The sequence below is a fragment of the Cololabis saira genome, chromosome 17, assembly GCF_033807715.1.
Source record: "Cololabis saira isolate AMF1-May2022 chromosome 17, fColSai1.1, whole genome shotgun sequence".
NCBI classification, from domain to species: Eukaryota; Metazoa; Chordata; class Actinopteri; order Beloniformes; family Belonidae; genus Cololabis; species Cololabis saira.
This window is the reverse complement of record NC_084603.1, coordinates 35,328,731-35,348,479: the sequence shown is the minus strand read 5'-3', so window position 1 is coordinate 35,348,479 and position 19,749 is coordinate 35,328,731. Positions and strand designations below refer to the sequence as shown.

At 40.9% G+C, this 19,749-nt stretch overlaps 1 protein-coding gene across 1 annotated transcript; it reads left to right on the top strand.

Annotated features, from left to right (window-relative positions):
- The first annotated feature begins 9,866 nt into the window (after positions 1-9,866).
- LOC133463572 (butyrophilin subfamily 1 member A1-like) lies at positions 9,867-19,712 on the top strand. The gene is made up of 7 exons (XM_061745167.1): positions 9,867-10,162; positions 12,992-13,300; positions 16,342-16,608; positions 16,693-16,983; positions 18,208-18,297; positions 18,963-19,183; positions 19,707-19,712. Exons 1-7 carry the CDS (start codon positions 10,090-10,092, stop codon positions 19,710-19,712), a joined length of 1,257 nt encoding a protein of 418 aa, XP_061601151.1. The 5' UTR covers positions 9,867-10,089.
- Positions 19,713-19,749: the final 37 nt, after the last annotated feature.

Here is a 19,749-nt window from a genome sequence, read left to right as displayed (position 1 = left end):
AGGTAAAACAGGAGTCTTTTATACTGATAACCAGTTACAACAGGTGTCTTTTATACTGATAACGAGGTAAAACAGGTGTCTTTTATACTGATAACGAGGTAAAACAGGTGTCTTTTATACTGATAACCAGTTAAAACAGGTGTCTTTTATACTGATAACCAGTTAAAACAGGTGTCTTTTATACTGATAACGAGGTAAAAGAGGAGTCTTTTATACTGATAACGAGGTAAAACAGGTGTCTTTTATACTGATAACGAGGTAAAACAGGAGTCTTTTATACTGATAACGAGGTAAAACAGGTGTCTTTTATACTGATAACGAGGTAAAACAGGTGTCTTTTATACTGATAACGAGGTAAAACAGGTGTCTTTTAAACTGATAACGAGGTAAAACAGGTGCCATTAATACGGCTAACGAGTGGAGGACAGAGGAGCCTCTTAAAGAATCCTACAATGTGATTTCCTGGATTCTTTCCCCCCATTCTGTCTCTCATAGTTGAAGTGTAGCTATGATGAAAATTACAGGCCTCTCTCATCTTTTTAAGTGAAAGAACTTGCACAATTGGTGGCTGATTAAATTCTCTTTTACCCCACTGTACTGCACATGTCAATAATCACTCATCACTCACTCGTATCCTCTAATTTATACTCAGGTTTACCACAATATATATTTATACTGTGTAAGATTCTTACTATTAATTTGTAAGATTTTTGATATCTAATAACAAGGGTCCATCTGAAAACATAGTATTGAGTTCAAGGGATTGAGTTGAGTTGAGTTGAGTTCATACGTTTTTTACTTCTACTCCTGCTCCTTTTTAAACGTGTCAAGACTGCTGCTGCTACCAAAAAAAAAGTGTTTCTATTGCAGTCATTGTTTAAGTACATGTATGTTGAAGCATGTATGTTACTTACAGTACTGTCATGTTGGAAATAAAGACTTTTGAACTGAATTCAATCCAACTCTGAGGTGCAGATGTTCATAAACCTGGTAGCTGAGGAGAGAATTAAAAAGGGATCTAGACGGGAAATAATTTTTTAATTTTATGTCTTAAAATGTCTTAAAATCAAGCCTTTGATGGTTTTTGCTAAATAAATTAGAAATTCAGCCTCTGAGCCATGTCTTTATCTTCCCATTCTCTAACCTCATTATCTATGCAGGATTCTGAGTGGGCGGGGCTATGATAATGAGGCTCTGTGCTGATTGGCTGCCTGAATGACGCGATACACCGCTACGAAAAAATGGCGGAAGCTCCGGCCGGCGGAGTTAATTGTGGGCGTGGTTTCACGCATCGGAGGCCAACCTATGTAAATCGCTCCCGTTGTTACGTAACGACAGGAGCAGAATCTGAACGGCTCGTAGATCCACATCACACTGGACGGCTCAGCCGGGCGGCTGTACAGACACTGCAGAATTTGGTTGTTTTCCTCTTTCTCTGAGTTGGCAGGCTGAGGGGAGACCCCTTTATATATGTTAAAGCAAGAGAAAACCTGTTTTTCATAATAGGTCCCCTTTAATAAATCAAAGAGGTTGCCATTTCTTTTTTATCTTGCACATGAACGTGTGTCTATTGAACTTGAAGAAATGATCCCTGAAACTGTTCCTCGGTTGTCTTTCCAGGCTTCCACATCACCCCTTTATGGCCGCTCTTGACAGGTTTGTAAAAGCTGCTTCCAGCGGGACGATGCATCATGTCAAAAAGCACAAGTCAAGCTGAACATGGTCCTGACAGTGTCAGGGATAATTGCAGCTCAGCAGCCTCCCCAGTGGCAAGACCTGCATCCAGGAAGTCCTGCGGGATGTGCAGAGCAGGATGCTGAACAATATTTTTATTAATTTTTAACTTTTACAAGTAAAGAATGGATGCACAATATGATCCACAGAAATGACGAGCAAAACAAGCAAACAAACAAAACAAAACACCAGCTCAGATCCATGTAGATAATACCCTGGGTTTCATTAAAAATGTACAGTATGACCAGTCAAGAAAATCCCTGAAACATAATATTACAGACATCAAGCTCTACATAGTTCAAGTAGAGCTCCCAAACTTTATAGAATTGGTCTGTTTTTGAATGTAATAAACATGTAAGGTCTAATGGCACCAGATCAAACACCACTCTTTGCCTTTAACAGTTGCTACTTTTTCATTGATCAGCTGCAATAAAGTATTCTTTCTCGCTGCATAAATAAGAATACAATACAGCCTCTGATTATGTTTTGATGTTAAGTGTTGTGTTGGGAGGCCCAATACGAGAGATACGGGGTCCATCTCCAGTTTTAAAACCAATATCTTTTCTATTTCAGATAGCACATTAGACCAATACACTTGGGGCCCGATTTACTAAGATCCTAAATAAAGAGTACTAAATTGCGTGTGCACTGAAAAAGTTTGCGCGTGCAGTTGTTGCGTGGTTTGCGGGTGATCAACTAAGATTGCGTCCGCAATTGATAACAGGTGCAAACTGCAGTATTTAAATGAGGTGTTGCGTGTCTTACGTTTGCGCCATGGAGAGTCTGGATGGAAAGCACAGTCACAAGTCACAAGCGCAAAAGGAAATTGAACGAGTTGGAGTTAGAGATATTAGTGGAAGAGGCAAATAAACACATTCATGAACTACAGCAAAGAAATTTAAACATTACCAAAAGAAACGCAATATCGGAGAAAACCTGCGATAGAATAAATGCAGTTGGTAACGCAAAAAACAGAAAAACGTCTGGTTTTTCATATTTCAATTTTAGGCACAGATCAAAAATACGAAATAGAAAAACGGGCCACAGGACTGAATTTGATTTTAATATTGAATTGGTCGGGTTTACGTGACCCCGCGGTGCTCGGCATGATCTGAGGAGAAAAAGACAATCAGACACAGAGCTGGAGAGCGCTTTGATTCAATCTATTTATGAGTTAAGTTTTTATTCAGATGTCCACAGTATATTGCAAATATTATATATTATATAGCAAACACTGACAGTAAATGTGTGACAGACGGGACCATCATATGGCCGAGAGAAGAGAAGTGTTCAGAACAGCGCACAGAGCGCACACTAAAGGCTGATTTATGGTTCCGCGTCACACCAACGCAGAACCGACGGCGTAGGGTACGCGGCGACGCACACCGCACCGCGACCCTACGCGTCAATTACGCCGTCGATTTAACGCAGAACCATAATTCAGGCGAAGCTGCAGTCTGTCTGCGCTGATCACTGACACCGGGTCGGAGCAGATTTGGTCATGATGTTTAACCTGTGTTTTGTGATTAATAAGCACGGGTTTTAATTAAATGTAATTTACGAAGGATGATTTCACGTTCAATAAGATAAGTAATCAATAAAATACAAAGCTTTGGCACAAAGGCTTGGCCTGCTTGTGGGCGAGTGGAGGGGGGCACATTAAAAGAAGATATAAGGCGGAGAACTAAAGAAAAAGTGGCCTTTAATAAAACTTGTGCAACCATTTTTAAAATAGCATGCAGCAGAATAAAGACTCTCTCTCTGCGTATTCTTTGATTTTGGATGTCGCCTCCTTGCCACAATAACAGCAGCAGCAGATTAGCACCTTCCTTTCGAACGTATTAAATACAGACGCAATCACAATACGCGCAATTACTTTCAGGCTTGGTAAATCTCATTGCGCGTGGTAAATGGAGCAATTTGCATCTTCCCCTCCCAGTATTTAGGATTTCTGGCGGGTACGCCCCATATTGATTATTCATCAGGGCAAAAGTACTAACTGAATTGCGTGTGCAATTTTGCGCATTTCAGAGACGCAGTCGTCTTTGCACGCTGTTAGTAGATCAGCTGGCACTTTGGTTTGCGGGTGCTGTCAAGTTTGCACACGTTTTAACACACGCAAACCTTTAGTAAATCCGGCCCTTGCAGTTTACAACATGACCAAAAACAATGAGTTAGGGTACTAATTCTAATTCTATCTTGCATTTAAGGCACGTGGGTGAGAGAGTAGAATGGAAGTGATGTCTACGGTTGGCGGATATGTGCATTGTGTGTATAATTTTTAACTGTATTGCTTGGGCGTGATTGCAAACTGAAATTGATTTAGCATGTCTCCATACATCCTTCCATTCTTCAGCATCAATTATGATGTTTAGCTCCTTCTCCCATGTGCCTTTAAGCTTATCCAACCCAACCGGGGGTGTGAAACACAGAGCTTTATAAAATAGGCTTACAGATATATCTCTTCCTAATCATTTCTCAGCAGGAGGGCTGTCATGGTTCGCTCAGAACATCAGATTTCTACCATCCTGTTGAATCTGTGACACCCAGAGCAAATGCTGTTTGAGAGCAAAGAAAAGCTTAGCCTGATGTTGGAAAGGAGATTTTATGCAGAACAATAGTCTATATTTCATATAATATCTTCAATTTGAGTTGATGTGTACTTTTAGAATACAGAAACGACTATGAAGGATGTAAACACTAGTTGAGCATTTTGTTTTTCATTTTAATTGTCTGTGAAAATTTGACAATGAATAGAAGTAACTGACCCAGCAGTCAGTCAGTTTCGAAGACAAGTCTTGAGATTCCTGCTTGAGAATGACGTACACAAGTAAGCGGTTGCCGTGAGCGTCTGCGTGGCGTTGAAAATACGTTCACACCAACGGGGAACATTCACCATTTATTCTGTGAAAACAACCACAATTCTGTTTGGGAAAATGTCACCTCGGGTCCTCCGGCACTACTCAACAAACTAATATATGATAACATAATAAATGTAATGGCTGGAGGAATGCGATCTGCAACTCTCCCGATGTAAAACAGAATGAAAAGGGGCGGGGTTTGCAAAGCTAAATAATTGCCAAAAAGAACAAACACCAAAAAACTAAAACAAAGGTTCCTGCACGAAAATGCTGATACCATCTGTAATGATCTAAAATAATATACTGTATTTTCTGGACTATAAGGCGCACCAGTATATAAGCCGCATCCGCTCTATTTAAAAAAAAAGATATGCAAGTCGCAAATATTTATGTTGTTAGATTAGACATTTACTACATGTACAGAAGGATTTTGAACTGTAAATGATGTACATGTTTGTACCTAAATAGATCCTTTCCTAACAGTGTCTTTTAACACGGCAGCAACTTTGCTGATTAAAACTGGACAGAACCAAGAGAAAATAACTAGTATTTATTTATCTATTTATCTGTTTGAAATCTGCTTCTACTTCTATCTGCTAAAGAAGAAGTAGCGTATTCTTCTTTGCATTTATTTTGTCTTAGTTTTTATTCTAATTCCGGTTAGAGCGCCCGAGCGGTGGAAGAAAAATCCACAGAATAGCCGCACCTTTGTATAAGCCGCATGGTTGAAAACCTATGAAAAAAGTAGCGGCTTATAGTCCAGAAAATACGTTAATCTCTCTAATCATCTAAAATTAGGTATAATTCCTAAAACTCATTACAGTAATATAGATTAGAAGGGGTTTTTTGTTGATTTTTTTTTTATGACAATCATCTATTACCTCCCAGACACAATAAACATAAAAAGATCCTTTAACCTCATAGAGATGCTGTTAAATTACCTAAAAACCAAACATATGAGTCTAGGGTTGCCTCCTTTCAGAAATAGAAATAAGGAACGTCCCGATTTCAGCGATTTTCCCGGGCGCTAAAAAAAAAGGGACATCCCCAAAACGTCTAAAATGCATAGAAATGTATATATTTTATATGAAAAAACTAAATGCTGTAATAGCATTGAACTTTCATGACTGTACAGACAGCCTGAACCTGCGCATGGTCATCGTAAATTAAACAAAGTCTGCCTGCATTGGGCAGTTAAACAGAACCACACCTAAATTAAATGACAAAATGACAAAAGCCAAGCAGCTCCTTGTCTTTCAGAACTGTGGTATGGAACTCCGAACAGAGCTCAAAGTTCAGTGATGAGGAGCTCCACTGAACTATTTGTTATAATTTTGATTATTTAATTCTTTATTGATTTCATAAAATATTCAAATTTTTTGAGATTTTTTATTTGGGGTTTTCATTAGCTGTGGGCCATAATCATCAAAATTATAACAAATAAAGGCTTGAAATATCTCACTTTGTTATTATACGGATTATTTATCCGTATAATAAATATATTTATTATACGGAAATAATATATTTGTTTCACCTTTAGTTGAATTTACTGAAACTAATTAAGTTTAGCAATATATTCTAATTTTCCGACCTTCACCTGTATATTATGATCAATAATTAAGAGCATAATACTGTATATGTCCCATCACACCATATCAAGCTAAGGGGATGATTTAGGTATGAGGAACTGTGCAACAGATGCCTGGCTCCTCTGTGACGTTATATTATGTTTGTGGAGGTTCCTGCAGCATGCTGTCTGACACACCTCCGGGAGACCTCTGTTTCCTCTTTTAGGACGAGGTGGGGTGTCTGCAGCCTCTGGAGACATCTTGACTTGACATTTTTTTAGTTTAAAGTCGCGCGTGTCGGTGCAGTTAGCAGCAGTGAGAGGTAAAGGCTGATTTATGGTTCCGCGTCAGACCAACACAGAGCTTACGCCGTACGTTGCGCGTTTCCGCGTACCCTACGGCGTAGGCTCTGCGTCGATTTAACACGGAACCATAATTTCGGCTTAACTAGGCAACGGAGCGCAAAGGGGTTCCGTATTGGTTCAATACGGAACGCAACTTTTAATTCCCAATTACGTAACAATTCCGTATTTCAAGGGGCGGGTGGCAAGCCCACTCCCCACTGTCCCCCGCCTCTTTCGCCAACCTGTCACTCTCTTCAGCAGAAGGAGAATCCATGATTCTTGTCACTCCCTCTGCTAACCCTTCTCCTCCTCCACCACCACCAACCGTTTGTTGCCTCCATGGTTGCCTCTGGCACATCTTTCTTCTTAAAATAATCGACTATAGACCCTATAGACCGCTTCATACTGCATCTGCTTTGTTTACCTTTTTGAGCGTGCTGCGTGTACGTGCGCGTGCACTACTGTGCACGTTACGTGCGCAGACCGTAACAGGTGCAGTCAGGCAGGCCGACATACAGAGAGAGGAGAAATAGGACTCGCAGGAATGAGCCAGAAAGTAAGATTGTATTATCAACCACTCCATTAATGCACTAACACAGCCGAGTGAAAAAAATTCAATTCAATTCAATTCAATTTTATTTATATAGCGTCTAATACAACAGAGTTGTCTCTAGACGCTTTACAGAGACCCATACCCAGAACATGACCCCCGAGCAGTTATTACATAAACAATGGCAGGTAAAAACTCCCCTAGTGGGAGAAAAACCTTAAGCCAAACAGTGGCAAGGAAAAACTCCCCTTTAGGAGGGAAGAAACCTTGAGCAGGACCAGGCTCATCAGGGGGGACCCTCCTGCCGAGGGCCAGACTGGTGGGTCAGGGACGGCAACAGCACAGCAGGCAGGTGGAAGCAGCAACGGGATGACCGGGGGTGGGGACCGCAGGCCAGCACACAGCTCCCGAAGCTCCGGCCCAATCAGCAAGTCCCAGGTTGGGGTGCAGGGTCAGGAAAAGACTTGTGCTCCGTAATGCAAGCTACAAGCCACCCACGGCCACCTGCAGGACAAAAGAGAGAAAAGGGAGGAGAAGGGGGGGCCAGCAACGGGATGACCAGGGGTGGGGACCGCAGGCCAGCACGCAGCTCCCGAAGCTCCGGCCCAATCAGCAAGTCCCAGGTTGGGGTGCAGGGTCAGGAAAAGACTTGTGCTCCGTAATGCAAGCTACAAGCCACCCACGGCCACCTGCAGGACAAAAGAGAGAAAAGGGAGGAGAAGGGGGGGCCAGCAACGGGATGACCAGGGGTGGGGACCGCAGGCCAGCACGCAGCTCCCGAAGCTCCGGCCCAATCAGCAAGTCCCAGGTTGGGGTGCAGGGTCGGGGAAAGACTTGTGCTCCGTAATGCAAGCTACAAGCCACCCACGACCACCTGCAGGTTCCGGTGTCCGGCAAAGGATGCTGCAACATGGACAAAAGAGAGAAAAGGGAGGAGAAGGGGGGGCCAGCACAAGAAACCACAGGAGCGACTTTGACACACTAAAGTTTACACTACCTAGAGCTCCTACTAGAAATAAAGAATAAAGAATTTTTATTTTTTTCCTCTTGCAAGTAGCACCGGAGCGACCTCATTAAATTTTAACTTGCACCTTAATAAATTAGGTTGCATATGCGACCTAATAGGTCGGACTCTGGAGCCCTGATTACAGCATTCAAGTCTGCGGTGTAGATGGGTGGGTCAGGTGTTTCATTCTTCATTTCAAAGTAAGGCAAGAGGTGTGGCTATTTTACTTCATAAGTCTGTTCCTTTCACATGTTCAAACGTGGTTTCCGACCCAAATGGTAGATATGTTATTGTCAGCGGTAGGCTGTTCAATACTAATGTGCTTGCCTTCTGGTTAATATTTATGCCCCTAACTGGGATAATGGGGATTTTTTTAAGTCAATTTTCTCCGCACTTCCCGATATATCTTCCCACATGTTGATTTTAGGTGGTGATTTTAACTGCTGGTTGGACCCTCACCTGGATCGATCTTCCACTAAAACTGCCACTTTGTCAACTTCAGCCAGTGTAATCCGATCCTTCATGTCTGACTTTGCGGTTTCTGACCCATGGAGAGTTGCTAATCAAGCTGGGAGGGCATATTCCTTTTTTTCGTCAGTTCACCACACTTTTACGCGTATAGATTACTTCCTCATAGATAACAGACTTCTCCATTCCATATCTTCATGTTCATATAATTCAATTGTTATATCTGACCACGCCCCTGTTACAATGGAAGTATGCTTCCAAAATTTTGATAATTTGCAACCACCATGGCGGCTAAATGTTCAATTGCTCAGTACGGAATGTTTTGTCAACTTTGTTGCAGATCAGATACACTTTTTTGTAAGCACAAATAAAACCCCAGGTATCTCTATGTCCACTTTCTGGGAAACCCTGAAGGCTTACATCAGAGGTGAGATGATCTCTTACACTGCACGTGTAAACAAAATGAAAAAAAGTAGGCTAACTGTGTTGACGCGCTCTATTGCCCAATTGGATGACATTTATTCTGTTTCACCTTCCCCGGATATCTATAAAGAACGTTTAGCTTTGCAGGCAGAATTCGACACAATACTAACAGATCAGGTTACAGAACTACTTTTCAGATCTAGGAGCACCTATTATGAACAAAGAGATAAAGCCGTAGATTGTTAGCTCACAAGTTACGCTATTCTTCATCTTCACATCAGATCTCCCAAATTCGTACATCGGCGGGGATGATAACACTAGACCCTCGGGAGATTAACGATGAGTTCAGAGGATTCTATCAGACCCTTTATGCTTCTGAATATCAACATCGGACCTTGATAACTTCTTCCACTCCCTGAATGTGCCTGTAGTTAGTCGTGATTTGTCTGAAAAATTAGAGGAGCCGATCTCTTTAGAGGAATTATCTAGGGCAGTCAAATCTCTTCAATCTAGTAGGAGCCCAGGGCCTGATGGTTACCCTGCTGAATTTTACAAAAGGCTTTTTCCTAAATTAGCCCCTATTCTATTAGATCAGGTAATATATATATATATATATATATATATATATATATATATTTACAGTCAGGTAAAACTTGCTCTCAATGACAGTCATGACAAGCCTGTTAACATGTTGTGGTTTCTCTGTTGTAAAACAATTATGAGTCCAACTGATAACACCTGTATGGTACTTCCTGTTATTTCTTTTTACCTTTTTAGTGTAGCTGTTAAAAAGATCTTTGTCACAACTAAAGCTGGAAGGTTACGTGAACAAACGTCTGAAAGCTCAGCGGAATTCAACAGTGAATGCAGAATAGACTTTTGGCACGAATTAAACCTCAGACCTCATTATTCATTTACTTCTCCGCTGCAATCAAGTCAAACGTGGTAAAGTCTCTCAACAAGTCTGTCTTGGTGGGAGTGTCGAGAGAAAACAAAAGTTCAGTCAGAAGCTTCACTTTAGTTAAGCTGTTTCTGGGAGTCCTCAACAAACTGGGCTGAAATGTGTCTGTTTTTAGTGCATTTGAGGTTGTAAATATTTAAATCAGGGCTTGGAGCGTCCAACTGCAGCAGGACCATGAGGAACATGAACAGGATCACTGCGATGGTTTATTATGGCTTGCTTTTGTGCGCGTCGGTTGTCTGCGGTGGTGAGTGCTGCTATATTAACTTTTAAAACCAACACATAAACCCCCTTATGTCTAACTTTTAATACTGTCACTTCACTGAGACCATTAATATCCTTGTAGTTTGACCAAGTACCTACATTAAAAAAAACAACCAAACGTTGTATTGCATTGTTATAATGATAATTTTGGTTCGATCCCGAGAACGCGCCTCCACGGGAGCGCGCACAGCTAAAACTACAGCTTTCAAAGTCGTAAAACTGATTAGATAGTATTTGCACTTTGCAACATGGGTGCCGGCATGTATGATCATGTCCGTTATCCGTTGGTAGGACAACCATAGATATCTATAAAGGCTAGATGACTCACCCGTGCTGCTGGCCAATGCAGAGCAACGTCGTCACGCGGCGGCCATCTTGCTTGCCACAGGTAGCTCGCTCATTCATAACATTGTGTTTAATGCTGCATGTACTGCTTAAAGGGGACCTATTATGGCATCTAATCCCTATTTTAAACAGGCCTTGAATGTCTTAAAAACAAGCTTTTGATTCTTTTTGCTAAATAAATTAGAAATTCAGCCTCTAAACCATGTCTTTATCATCCCATTCTCTAACCTCATTATCTATGCTGGATTCTGAGTGGGCGGGGCTATGATAATGAGGCTCTGTGCTGATTGGCTGCCTGAATGACGCGATACACCGCTACGAAAAAATGGCGGAAGCTCCGGCTGGCGGAGTTATTATTACGCCTTTTCATAACTGTATCCACTGCGAGCGAGCGTCAGTAACAAAATCAATTCCATTGCTTTATTTTCTATTGGACTGTCCTAACTGGCCGCAGTGACGCAGCGCTGCGCAGTGTGACGCAGTGCGCCGTTTTGAGCTGAACATTTGTTGGACGCCCTGCTTCTATTTTCTTCCTGTCGCTCGCGTTGAAAGCCGGTTGAAAGTGCTGTAGGAAACGTTATCTCTATGATTGCTCCTCATTTCACTACAAAAACCTTAATAAAGTGGCAGCTGCTGGAGGGAGATGGACAGGGGGCGTACAATGTCACGCAGTGCTACGATAGTCGGGCGCTCGCATGCAGTTACACGGTTTTATAGTTGTGGGCGTGGTTTGCATTTTGGTTACGTAACGAAAATGCACCAAATCTGAACGGCTCGTAGATCCACATCACACTGGACGGCTCATCCGGGCGGCTGTACAGACACTGCAGAATTTGGTTGCTTTCCTCCTTCTCTGGGTTGGCAGGCTGAGGGGAGTCCACTTTATATATGTTAAAGCAAGAAAAAATGTGTTTTTCATAATAGGTCCCCTTTAAACAACCATAACTTGCTCAATTTTCAACAGATTTTCAAACAGGTTAGTTTGTTATGAACGTCAGAGATATAGTTATGACACTGCATACTTGTGAATAATTATAAACATTGACAAATGTACTTTTATATGAAAATAACAAGAAACAGATAGGTATGGCATGGTATTTATATGAAATCAATATTTCTATAGTATTCTTAGTAATATTTATATTTACATTATAACATATATACATATATATATATATATTATTACCTTATAACATGTATATATATTATGACATTATAACATGTATTTATATCATTACATTATAACATGTGTATACATATATATTATGACATTATAACATGTACATATATATATATTTATATCATGATATTATAACATGTATTTATATAACATTATAACATGTGTATATATATATATATATATATATATATATATTATGACATAACAAATATTTATATTATTACATTATAACATGTATATATATATATATATTATTACATTATTACATGTGTGTATATATTACATTATAACGCGTATATATATATATATATATATTACAACATATTCTTACATGTGTATATATATTGAGTCGTTTTTCGAAAAGAAAAGATACAATTTCAACATGTCCAAGCATCCCGAATCATACCCTTTTATGACGTTTATAATAAACCAAACCGTTTGTAAATCCGCCAAGATTTCAGCAAGTTATGAGTATTTTTGTCTGTACAGACCACTCACCCACCAACAGCAACAATAGCGCACCAAAGAGTGTCCTGTGGTAAGATGGCCGCCGGTGAATGACGCTGGAGACTCTAGCCTTTATATATATCTATGAGGACAACAACATACTGGTTCTTCCGGATTTAAAATACATTTATTATGAGATATTATACTCGACAAATTAACAAATATTCTTAAGTTAATAATTTATATTGCCTTTTTTCTTTTTTTGCTATTTTAATCGGTGTTGTGTGCACTGTAAAGGTGACCTTGAAATGAGGTGTTGGGTATTTTAAACCTGTGCTCATTGATATGAGAAATAAGACACTTGGTTAGAAATAGAGACAAACAACTTTTCTCAGTTAAGGTTTTTCTCGTAGGAAATTCAAAGTAAACTTACACACGGACCTTTTCAGTTCGGCAGACAACCTCCCAGAAAAGACCAGATGAAGAATGTGCGTCATAGTTTTCTACTGACATGATTACAATATAATTAAATGGCTAAACTGATGGTGAGGAACTGGTTTAGAACTGGAGTGTGAGCCAGACCACAAGTCACAAATGATGTTTGGGCCTTTTTAATCTATCTCCCAGTTCTCTGAAACTCCTGCAAAGTTTAAAATACATTGTTCCTGATAGTTTTATAGTGGATATAAAACTGATTAGTGATTAGTACCGTTGCCTCAGAGCAAGAAGGTTCCTGCTTCTCTCCAGATAATTGATCCTCCTCCCACTGTCCAAAAATATGTCATTTGGGTTAATTAGTGACTCCAAATGGATCATAGGTTTGTACGTGTGTTTCTACAGATACCGAGGTCTCCTGTCAGTTCAACGAGACGTGTATCCTGCCCTGCAGATTCACAGCTCACAATAACGTTGACGTCCACTGGATTCAAAAGACGGAACCAGAGACCCGGGTTCACTCCTACTATCACAACAAGGACCAAGCGGGAGAGCAGGACCAGAGGTTCAGAGGAAGAACATCTCTGAGGAGGAAGAGGAAGAACGCTTCCCTGCTGCTGAGAGGAGTGACGGTCCAGGACCGGGGCAGATATCAGTGTTTTACCAGCACCGTCACTGGAAAGGAGGAAAGATTCATCCACCTGAATGTGCACGGTACGTAGAGAGGGGGGGGGGGTTACAGGGAAAGAAAAGAGATTTACTGTCACTGTTGCAGGAGTTGTCTCAGACATAAAATAGCTGAGACAAAGTTAGAATAGCTGCTAAAGTGGTTGTTGAAACAGTAATGCAGCACTGTTTCTGAATGTCTGAATGTCCCCTTCTTTGATACGGATACAGATAAGGTGGATTTCCATTCCACTTTTTTGGCAATACAAAAGCGAAATTTTAAATTTGCAACAAAATACCGCTGCGGGAAACAGTGTTTTCATTGGAGGGTATTTTTCATTTCATGAGCTAATTCTACTAGTTCTCTCTACGTATCTCTGTAACATCTCGTCCTGCTAGGCTTCTCTTCAAAACAAAGATAAAGAACATCTCGACTTTGAAAAAGATGGAGGAAAGTCATCAAAATCCAGTTTCCAGCTGTTTTTGGACTCATTGATACGATCCATTTGTTCTATAACTCTGCTTTATCATTAAACATTACATAAGAGATTTACCTCTGAATAATCATCTGAATGATGACCCGCTGCCTTCATCATCTGGCTGCTTTCTCGGTAGCAGAAATCGCAATCATTTGTCAAAGACTTAAGACATTTATTTTCTTCAATGTTGAGATTTTCTTTTTTGTGTTGGGAAGTCTCGCAGGAGAGATATGCATCCTTTATGACTGTGTAACAGTGGACCAGAGTGTATGTGCCCCTGCTGGGACATTTTATATGCTGCCTGCACCTACCTGATCCATTCCTCTTAGAGTCAAGAAGAAAAAGTCTTCACCAAAGGGAAAGATTGAATTAGTAAAGTAAAAATATTCCATTAATTCATGAAATGCAGTTATTTCTTGTAGCCCGTATCATCCTGTTAAATGAAACATTAACAAATAGAGAAATAAAATGAAAAGGCAGCTGTACTAAGCTCCGGTTATCATTAACACAATTCACATAAAAGGATCCTTTTTCACTCATCTTCCTGGTAGCAACAAAAGAAACCCTCTCAACAAAGAACGGAAATCATCCGAGGACAAATGCAGCCCCCCCAAATGTCCCAGCAGTCCAAAATATTAGTCAAACAAGCGCTAGTCCTCCAATCCTGTGTCGTAATCTTAATCAAAAGAAAAAATCCTCAAAATACAACAAAGGAATGTTCCCTCCATCCAGGCCTCGTACCGGCGTAGGGTCGAGAAACCGGCAGGTAACATTTCTGCAGACCATTCTCTCCATTTGCACACAGAATCTTGCCTTTTTCTCACTTCTTTCTTTACCAAACCAGGGGTCCGTTTCACAAAGCAGGTTCAACAAACTCTGAGTCTAATCCTGAACTCTTAGTTGATCGGAAACTCTGAGTTTTCAGTTCCAGAACAGCGGATTTGAGTTAATTTACTCAACTCTGCAACTTGCGTGTGCACCACAACTATAAAAAGCCAGTATCTATAGAGCCCTGATACAAGGATTCACCATGGCAACCGGCGACAACAAAAGATCCACATACTTTTTCTTTTTCTTTTTTAAACTTTATTTAACATTTTAATTTACAAAATCCCTTTGAGGAAACATTAGTTTGCATCTGAAGATCCACATACTTCACGCCGTGTCCTTTTTCACGCAAATGGAATTAGAGATTTTAATGCGCGCATACGGCGAATTTGAACATGTTTTTCGAAAAAAGAGTAACACCGCAGCACAGAATATAATATAAAATTAATTTACAGTAACAGATCTCTACATCATTCACCTGCAATCCTGTGGAAGTCTTTTATGGCTTGGACAGGTTTATGTAGGCTTGCCACCCGTCCCTTGAAATACGGAATTGTTCCGTAATTGGGAATTAAAAGTTGCGTTCCGTATTGAACCAATACAGACACATATTATGCTCTTATTTATTTATGTAATAATATACAGGTGGAGGTCGGAAAATTTGAATATATTGCAAAACTTAATTCGTAGTAAATTCAACTTAAGGTGAAACAAATATTATTTCCCACTACATGCAAAGTGAGATATTTCAAGCCTTTATTTGTTATAATTTTGATGATTATGGCTCACAGTTTATGAAAACCCCGCGGTCTGATAACCATCTCCCGACGAATATTTAATTCTCTGCACATTAATTCTGCACCTTCATCAATTGTGTCTTCATCAAAAGGACATGCCATGTTCGTGACAATGGACTTCTAATATATAAACTGACTCTGTTTTTAATGACAGACGGCAGAACTTCACCAAAACTCACCTGCTGACTGAATGAATGAGGAAATCAAATGTGCATGTGGCTCTGAAAGAGGCGGAGACGCAAAGAAACTCCAGGTTCATTGATATAAACCTGGTCCCGACCAGGTTAGATTCAGAGCGTCTGTTACTACGGTAACTGACCGAGAGCTTAAATTACCTCTCTTTGTGAAACAGGCTAGAGTTACCTCTCTTTCTCTGGTTTGAGTTACCTCCCTTTGTGAAACGGAAAACTCAGAGTTTCCCTCATTTCAGGGTTAACAGACTCAGAGTTTTCACTAAACCTGCTTTGTGAAACGGACCCATGAACTAAGTCCACTCTACTACCTCAGTAGAGAAGTGATGGCTGCAGACGCTGGTTTCAGCCTTGAGTGTCGACAACTGTTGTCCAAAGTGAAGTCATAATTATATTTAGAAAGATTTAAAGAGTCATGCATGCTTTTATAATTACACTCCTGGATTAGTGTAATTCCTGTATGCTGGTTTAGATCAGTTAATCCTTCAGTTCGTGCCGAACGCTGCAGCTCGGCTCTAAATTGGACCAGGAAATGTGAGCATAGTGATCCAGTTCTGACATTGGTCCAAGAGATGTAAGATCTTCTTGGTAGTTTTGTGTTTTTACTCCATTTGTTTAACATTATTTACAGTATATTGTTGTGTTTTACCTGTAAATCACCTTGGTGAAGCTTGGTTGTTTTTAATATAAATGAATTTGACCTATACTCGACCAGTGAGGCACGTTTGCAGCCAAGATTGAAGCAAACATTCAGTGACATTAACAACATTTATAACCGCATATTTGTCTTACAGCTCCAGTCCAGAGGGTCAACATTGAAAAAACACAAAATAAGATAATCTGCAGCTCAGAGGGGATCTATCCTGAACCTGGACTCACCTGGACCACCAGTCCTCCATCCAGCAGGAACCTGCAGAATCCACCAACAGTCCATCAGACTGAACAGCAGCTTTACAGCATCAGCAGCTCTCTGGTCCTTTCAGATAATGATACGGACCTGGACTACATCTGCACCGTCAGCACTGCAGCAAACAGCAGGAGAACCACGTTGCTTAAACCAGGTAACAGAAAGGCTCAGGTTATAATGTGCTGTTTGAGATGTTTTGGAGCTTCATGATTCTGTTTCATGTTTACTGTAATTCCAGCTGCTCTAAATGCATCAGACACTGAAACTATCATCCCCTGCTCAACCGCCAATTATTCAATCATATATCTCACCTGGAGATTCAACCACAGTCAGATCATCCTGACACAGAGCGGCGCTGAAGACGCCTACAAACCTTCAGAGAGATGGAAGCAGCACGAGGTGTCCGTGTCAGAGACAGGAAGTCTCATGCTGAAGGATTTATCTTCAGACCAGACAGGAACTTACACGTGTGAACTCACTGATGAAGAGGAGACTTACGTGAAATACACCTTTCTTCATGTACCTAAAGGTAAGGCAGTAAAAGTGAGTCTTCACACAGTGTTTGAACCATATTGAAAATAGAATATTAAGAAGTTAATTTTGGTCATGTGTAATGTGAAAAGTTGAATATTTATTCATCATATTAACATCTGCATGACATCACTGCTGAAGTTGTGTCGGTGACGTAGATCATCGGAGTGTGACGTCACAGAACTGCATCCATCTCTGTTACAGATGGAAACCTCTAATTTTGTTATATTATTCTTGTTATATTAATCATTTTGTTTTAGTAAATAGCTGAAACTTTCAAAGAACTCATTGGCTTTAGGTCAACTAATGACTACAAACAAATTTTAGTTTTTAGCTCCAGTGTTTCCTCAGGGGGGTCGTCCACACTGGGAGGTGTGTCTGCTCTGCCCATGGGGGTGTCGTCATGGGGGTCCCTCAGGCCTGGGTAGCTGGGGGTGGGACTGCACCTTCTGTGTGGGGTCTGTCCCGGTCTGTCCGGGTTGGGGGGGTCTCTGTGGCGATGCTCTTTGTGGTCATGGTCAGTGCAGCCTCTCATTGTGGACGGCCACCCATAGGTAGTGTTTTCCTCACCTGGATCGTTAGTGCTAAGCCATGTCACCAGTCCATTTACTGTGTGTGTGTGTGTGTGTGGGCGTGTGAGTGTGTGCACACCAAGCTTGGCAGGCGAGCAGCTGACACAGGCACTACTAAACATTCATAAATGGCTTGAGCTGTCATATTTAACTCTTAATGTAAAGAAAACTGTCTCCATGTGTTTCTCTATACGTGATAGGGCTGCTAATGACATATTTGAGGTAGGGATCGACCATTTATGTAGTGACCGAAGTCAAGTACCTAGGCATTATTCTGGACAAGAATTTAAAATTCAACAGTCAGGTTAAGCAAATTTCCAAGAAGGTCAAACCAAATCTAAATTTATTTCGTTATATTCGAAGGAATTTGTCATGTAAAACTGCTCGATTATACATGCATGCAATGATCTTTTCACATTTGTCATATTGCATCACATCATGGTCATTTGCCTCTCAAACAACTCTAAAACCTATAACATCATTATACAAGCAGGCAATAAAAATTATGGATCAGAAACCTATGAGATGGCACCACTGTGAAATTTTAAGAAAACACAACCTTTTAACTTTTGAAAACTTTGTGAATTTTAGTAGTCTTAAACTGGTTTTTAAATGTTTATATAATTATGTTTCACCCTTGTTCTCTGAAGTGGTTATTAGGCATCAGAGCTCTGGTAGAGTAACCACACGGGCCTGCACCAATGGTGATTGTCGTATCCCAAAGTACAAGACCTCTTTTGGTGAGTCTGTTTTTTATGTGAAGGGTGCAAAACTCTGGAATTCTTTACCGACTAATTTAAAATTAGAAACGTGTGGCAATATTTTCAACAGAGGACTCAAACTATGGCTCAAGTCTAAACAACAGTGCCTACATGAATAGGTCAGGTCTGGTTCTGCTCTTGAATGTTGTCTTTGCTTTATATCTTATGTCATCCTCTAATTTTATTGTATATCTTATTGTATTGTATTTATATTATTTTTTTAAAAGCCTCCTGTGGACAAGTGTTGCAAATTAGCATGTATGCTAAAACACTCAAACAGTGCATTTGGTTTGTCCTATGTTATTGTGATGTCCATACCAAATAAAGAAATATAATAATAATAATAACATGTGTATGAGTGTGAGTGAGTGTGTGTGTACGCGTGGGGGTTGGGGGATGGGGTCGTATGGGATGTTTTAAATTGTGTTTTTGATTGTTATTTTATTCTGCATGTAAAGCACCATGTGTTGCATTTATATTGTATGATTTGGTGCTATATAATAAATAAAGTTTGAGTTTGAGTTACAAACAGTAACAGATTCAGTTGTGAAGGTTCATGTGATTTGTTGAGACACGTTTCAAATCACTGTCATCAAAATAGAAAAAACTGTCATTTTAATTCTTGTTCTGTTTTTCTGTTGCAGACCGGACTGGAGTTATTTTAGGAGCGGTGGGGGGTTTGCTGGTGGGTCTGCTGATGGGTGTGATGGTGAAGTATTTGATGTTAAAGGATGTGATGGTGGAGGAGATGGGGAAGGGTGTGAAGCTGAAGGATTTGGTGGTGGGGGCCCTGGTGGTGGCTGTGGTGGGGGCAGTGGTGGGGGGTCTGGTGATGGCTGTGTTGTTGGCTGATGGGGAGCTTATGGTGGGGGATTGGTTTACTGTAGTTATGGGTGTGTTAGTGGGTCTGTCAGTGGGTGTGTCATTGGGTGTGTCAGTGGGTGTGTGCTGGTCTGATCTGGTTGGGGTGTTGGTGGGTGGGGGGTTGAAAGGATTGATTATTGTGATGGTGAGGGCTGTGGTGGGGGTAGTGGTTGGGGCAGTGGTGAGGGGTCTGCTGATGGCTATGTTGTTGCCTGATGTGGGGCTTATGGTGCTTGTGTTAGTGGGTCCGTCAGTGGGCGTGTCATTGGGTGTGTTAGTGGGTGTGTGCTGGTGTGATCTGGTGGGGGGGTGGGTGGGTGGGGGGTTGAAAGGATTTATTATTTTGATGGTGAGGGCTGTGGTGGGGGCTGCGGTGGCGGTAGTGGTGGGGGGTGGGGCTTTGGTGACGTTCGTGGGGATTGGGTGGTCGGGGGCTAATATTACTGTGTTGGTGTCGATGGCGGGTGTGATGTTTGGTGTGATGACATGCGTGATCGTGTATATGATGTTGAATTGTGTGAAAGCTTTGAAGGTGAAAACTGCAATTGTGAAAGTTGTCAAACTCAG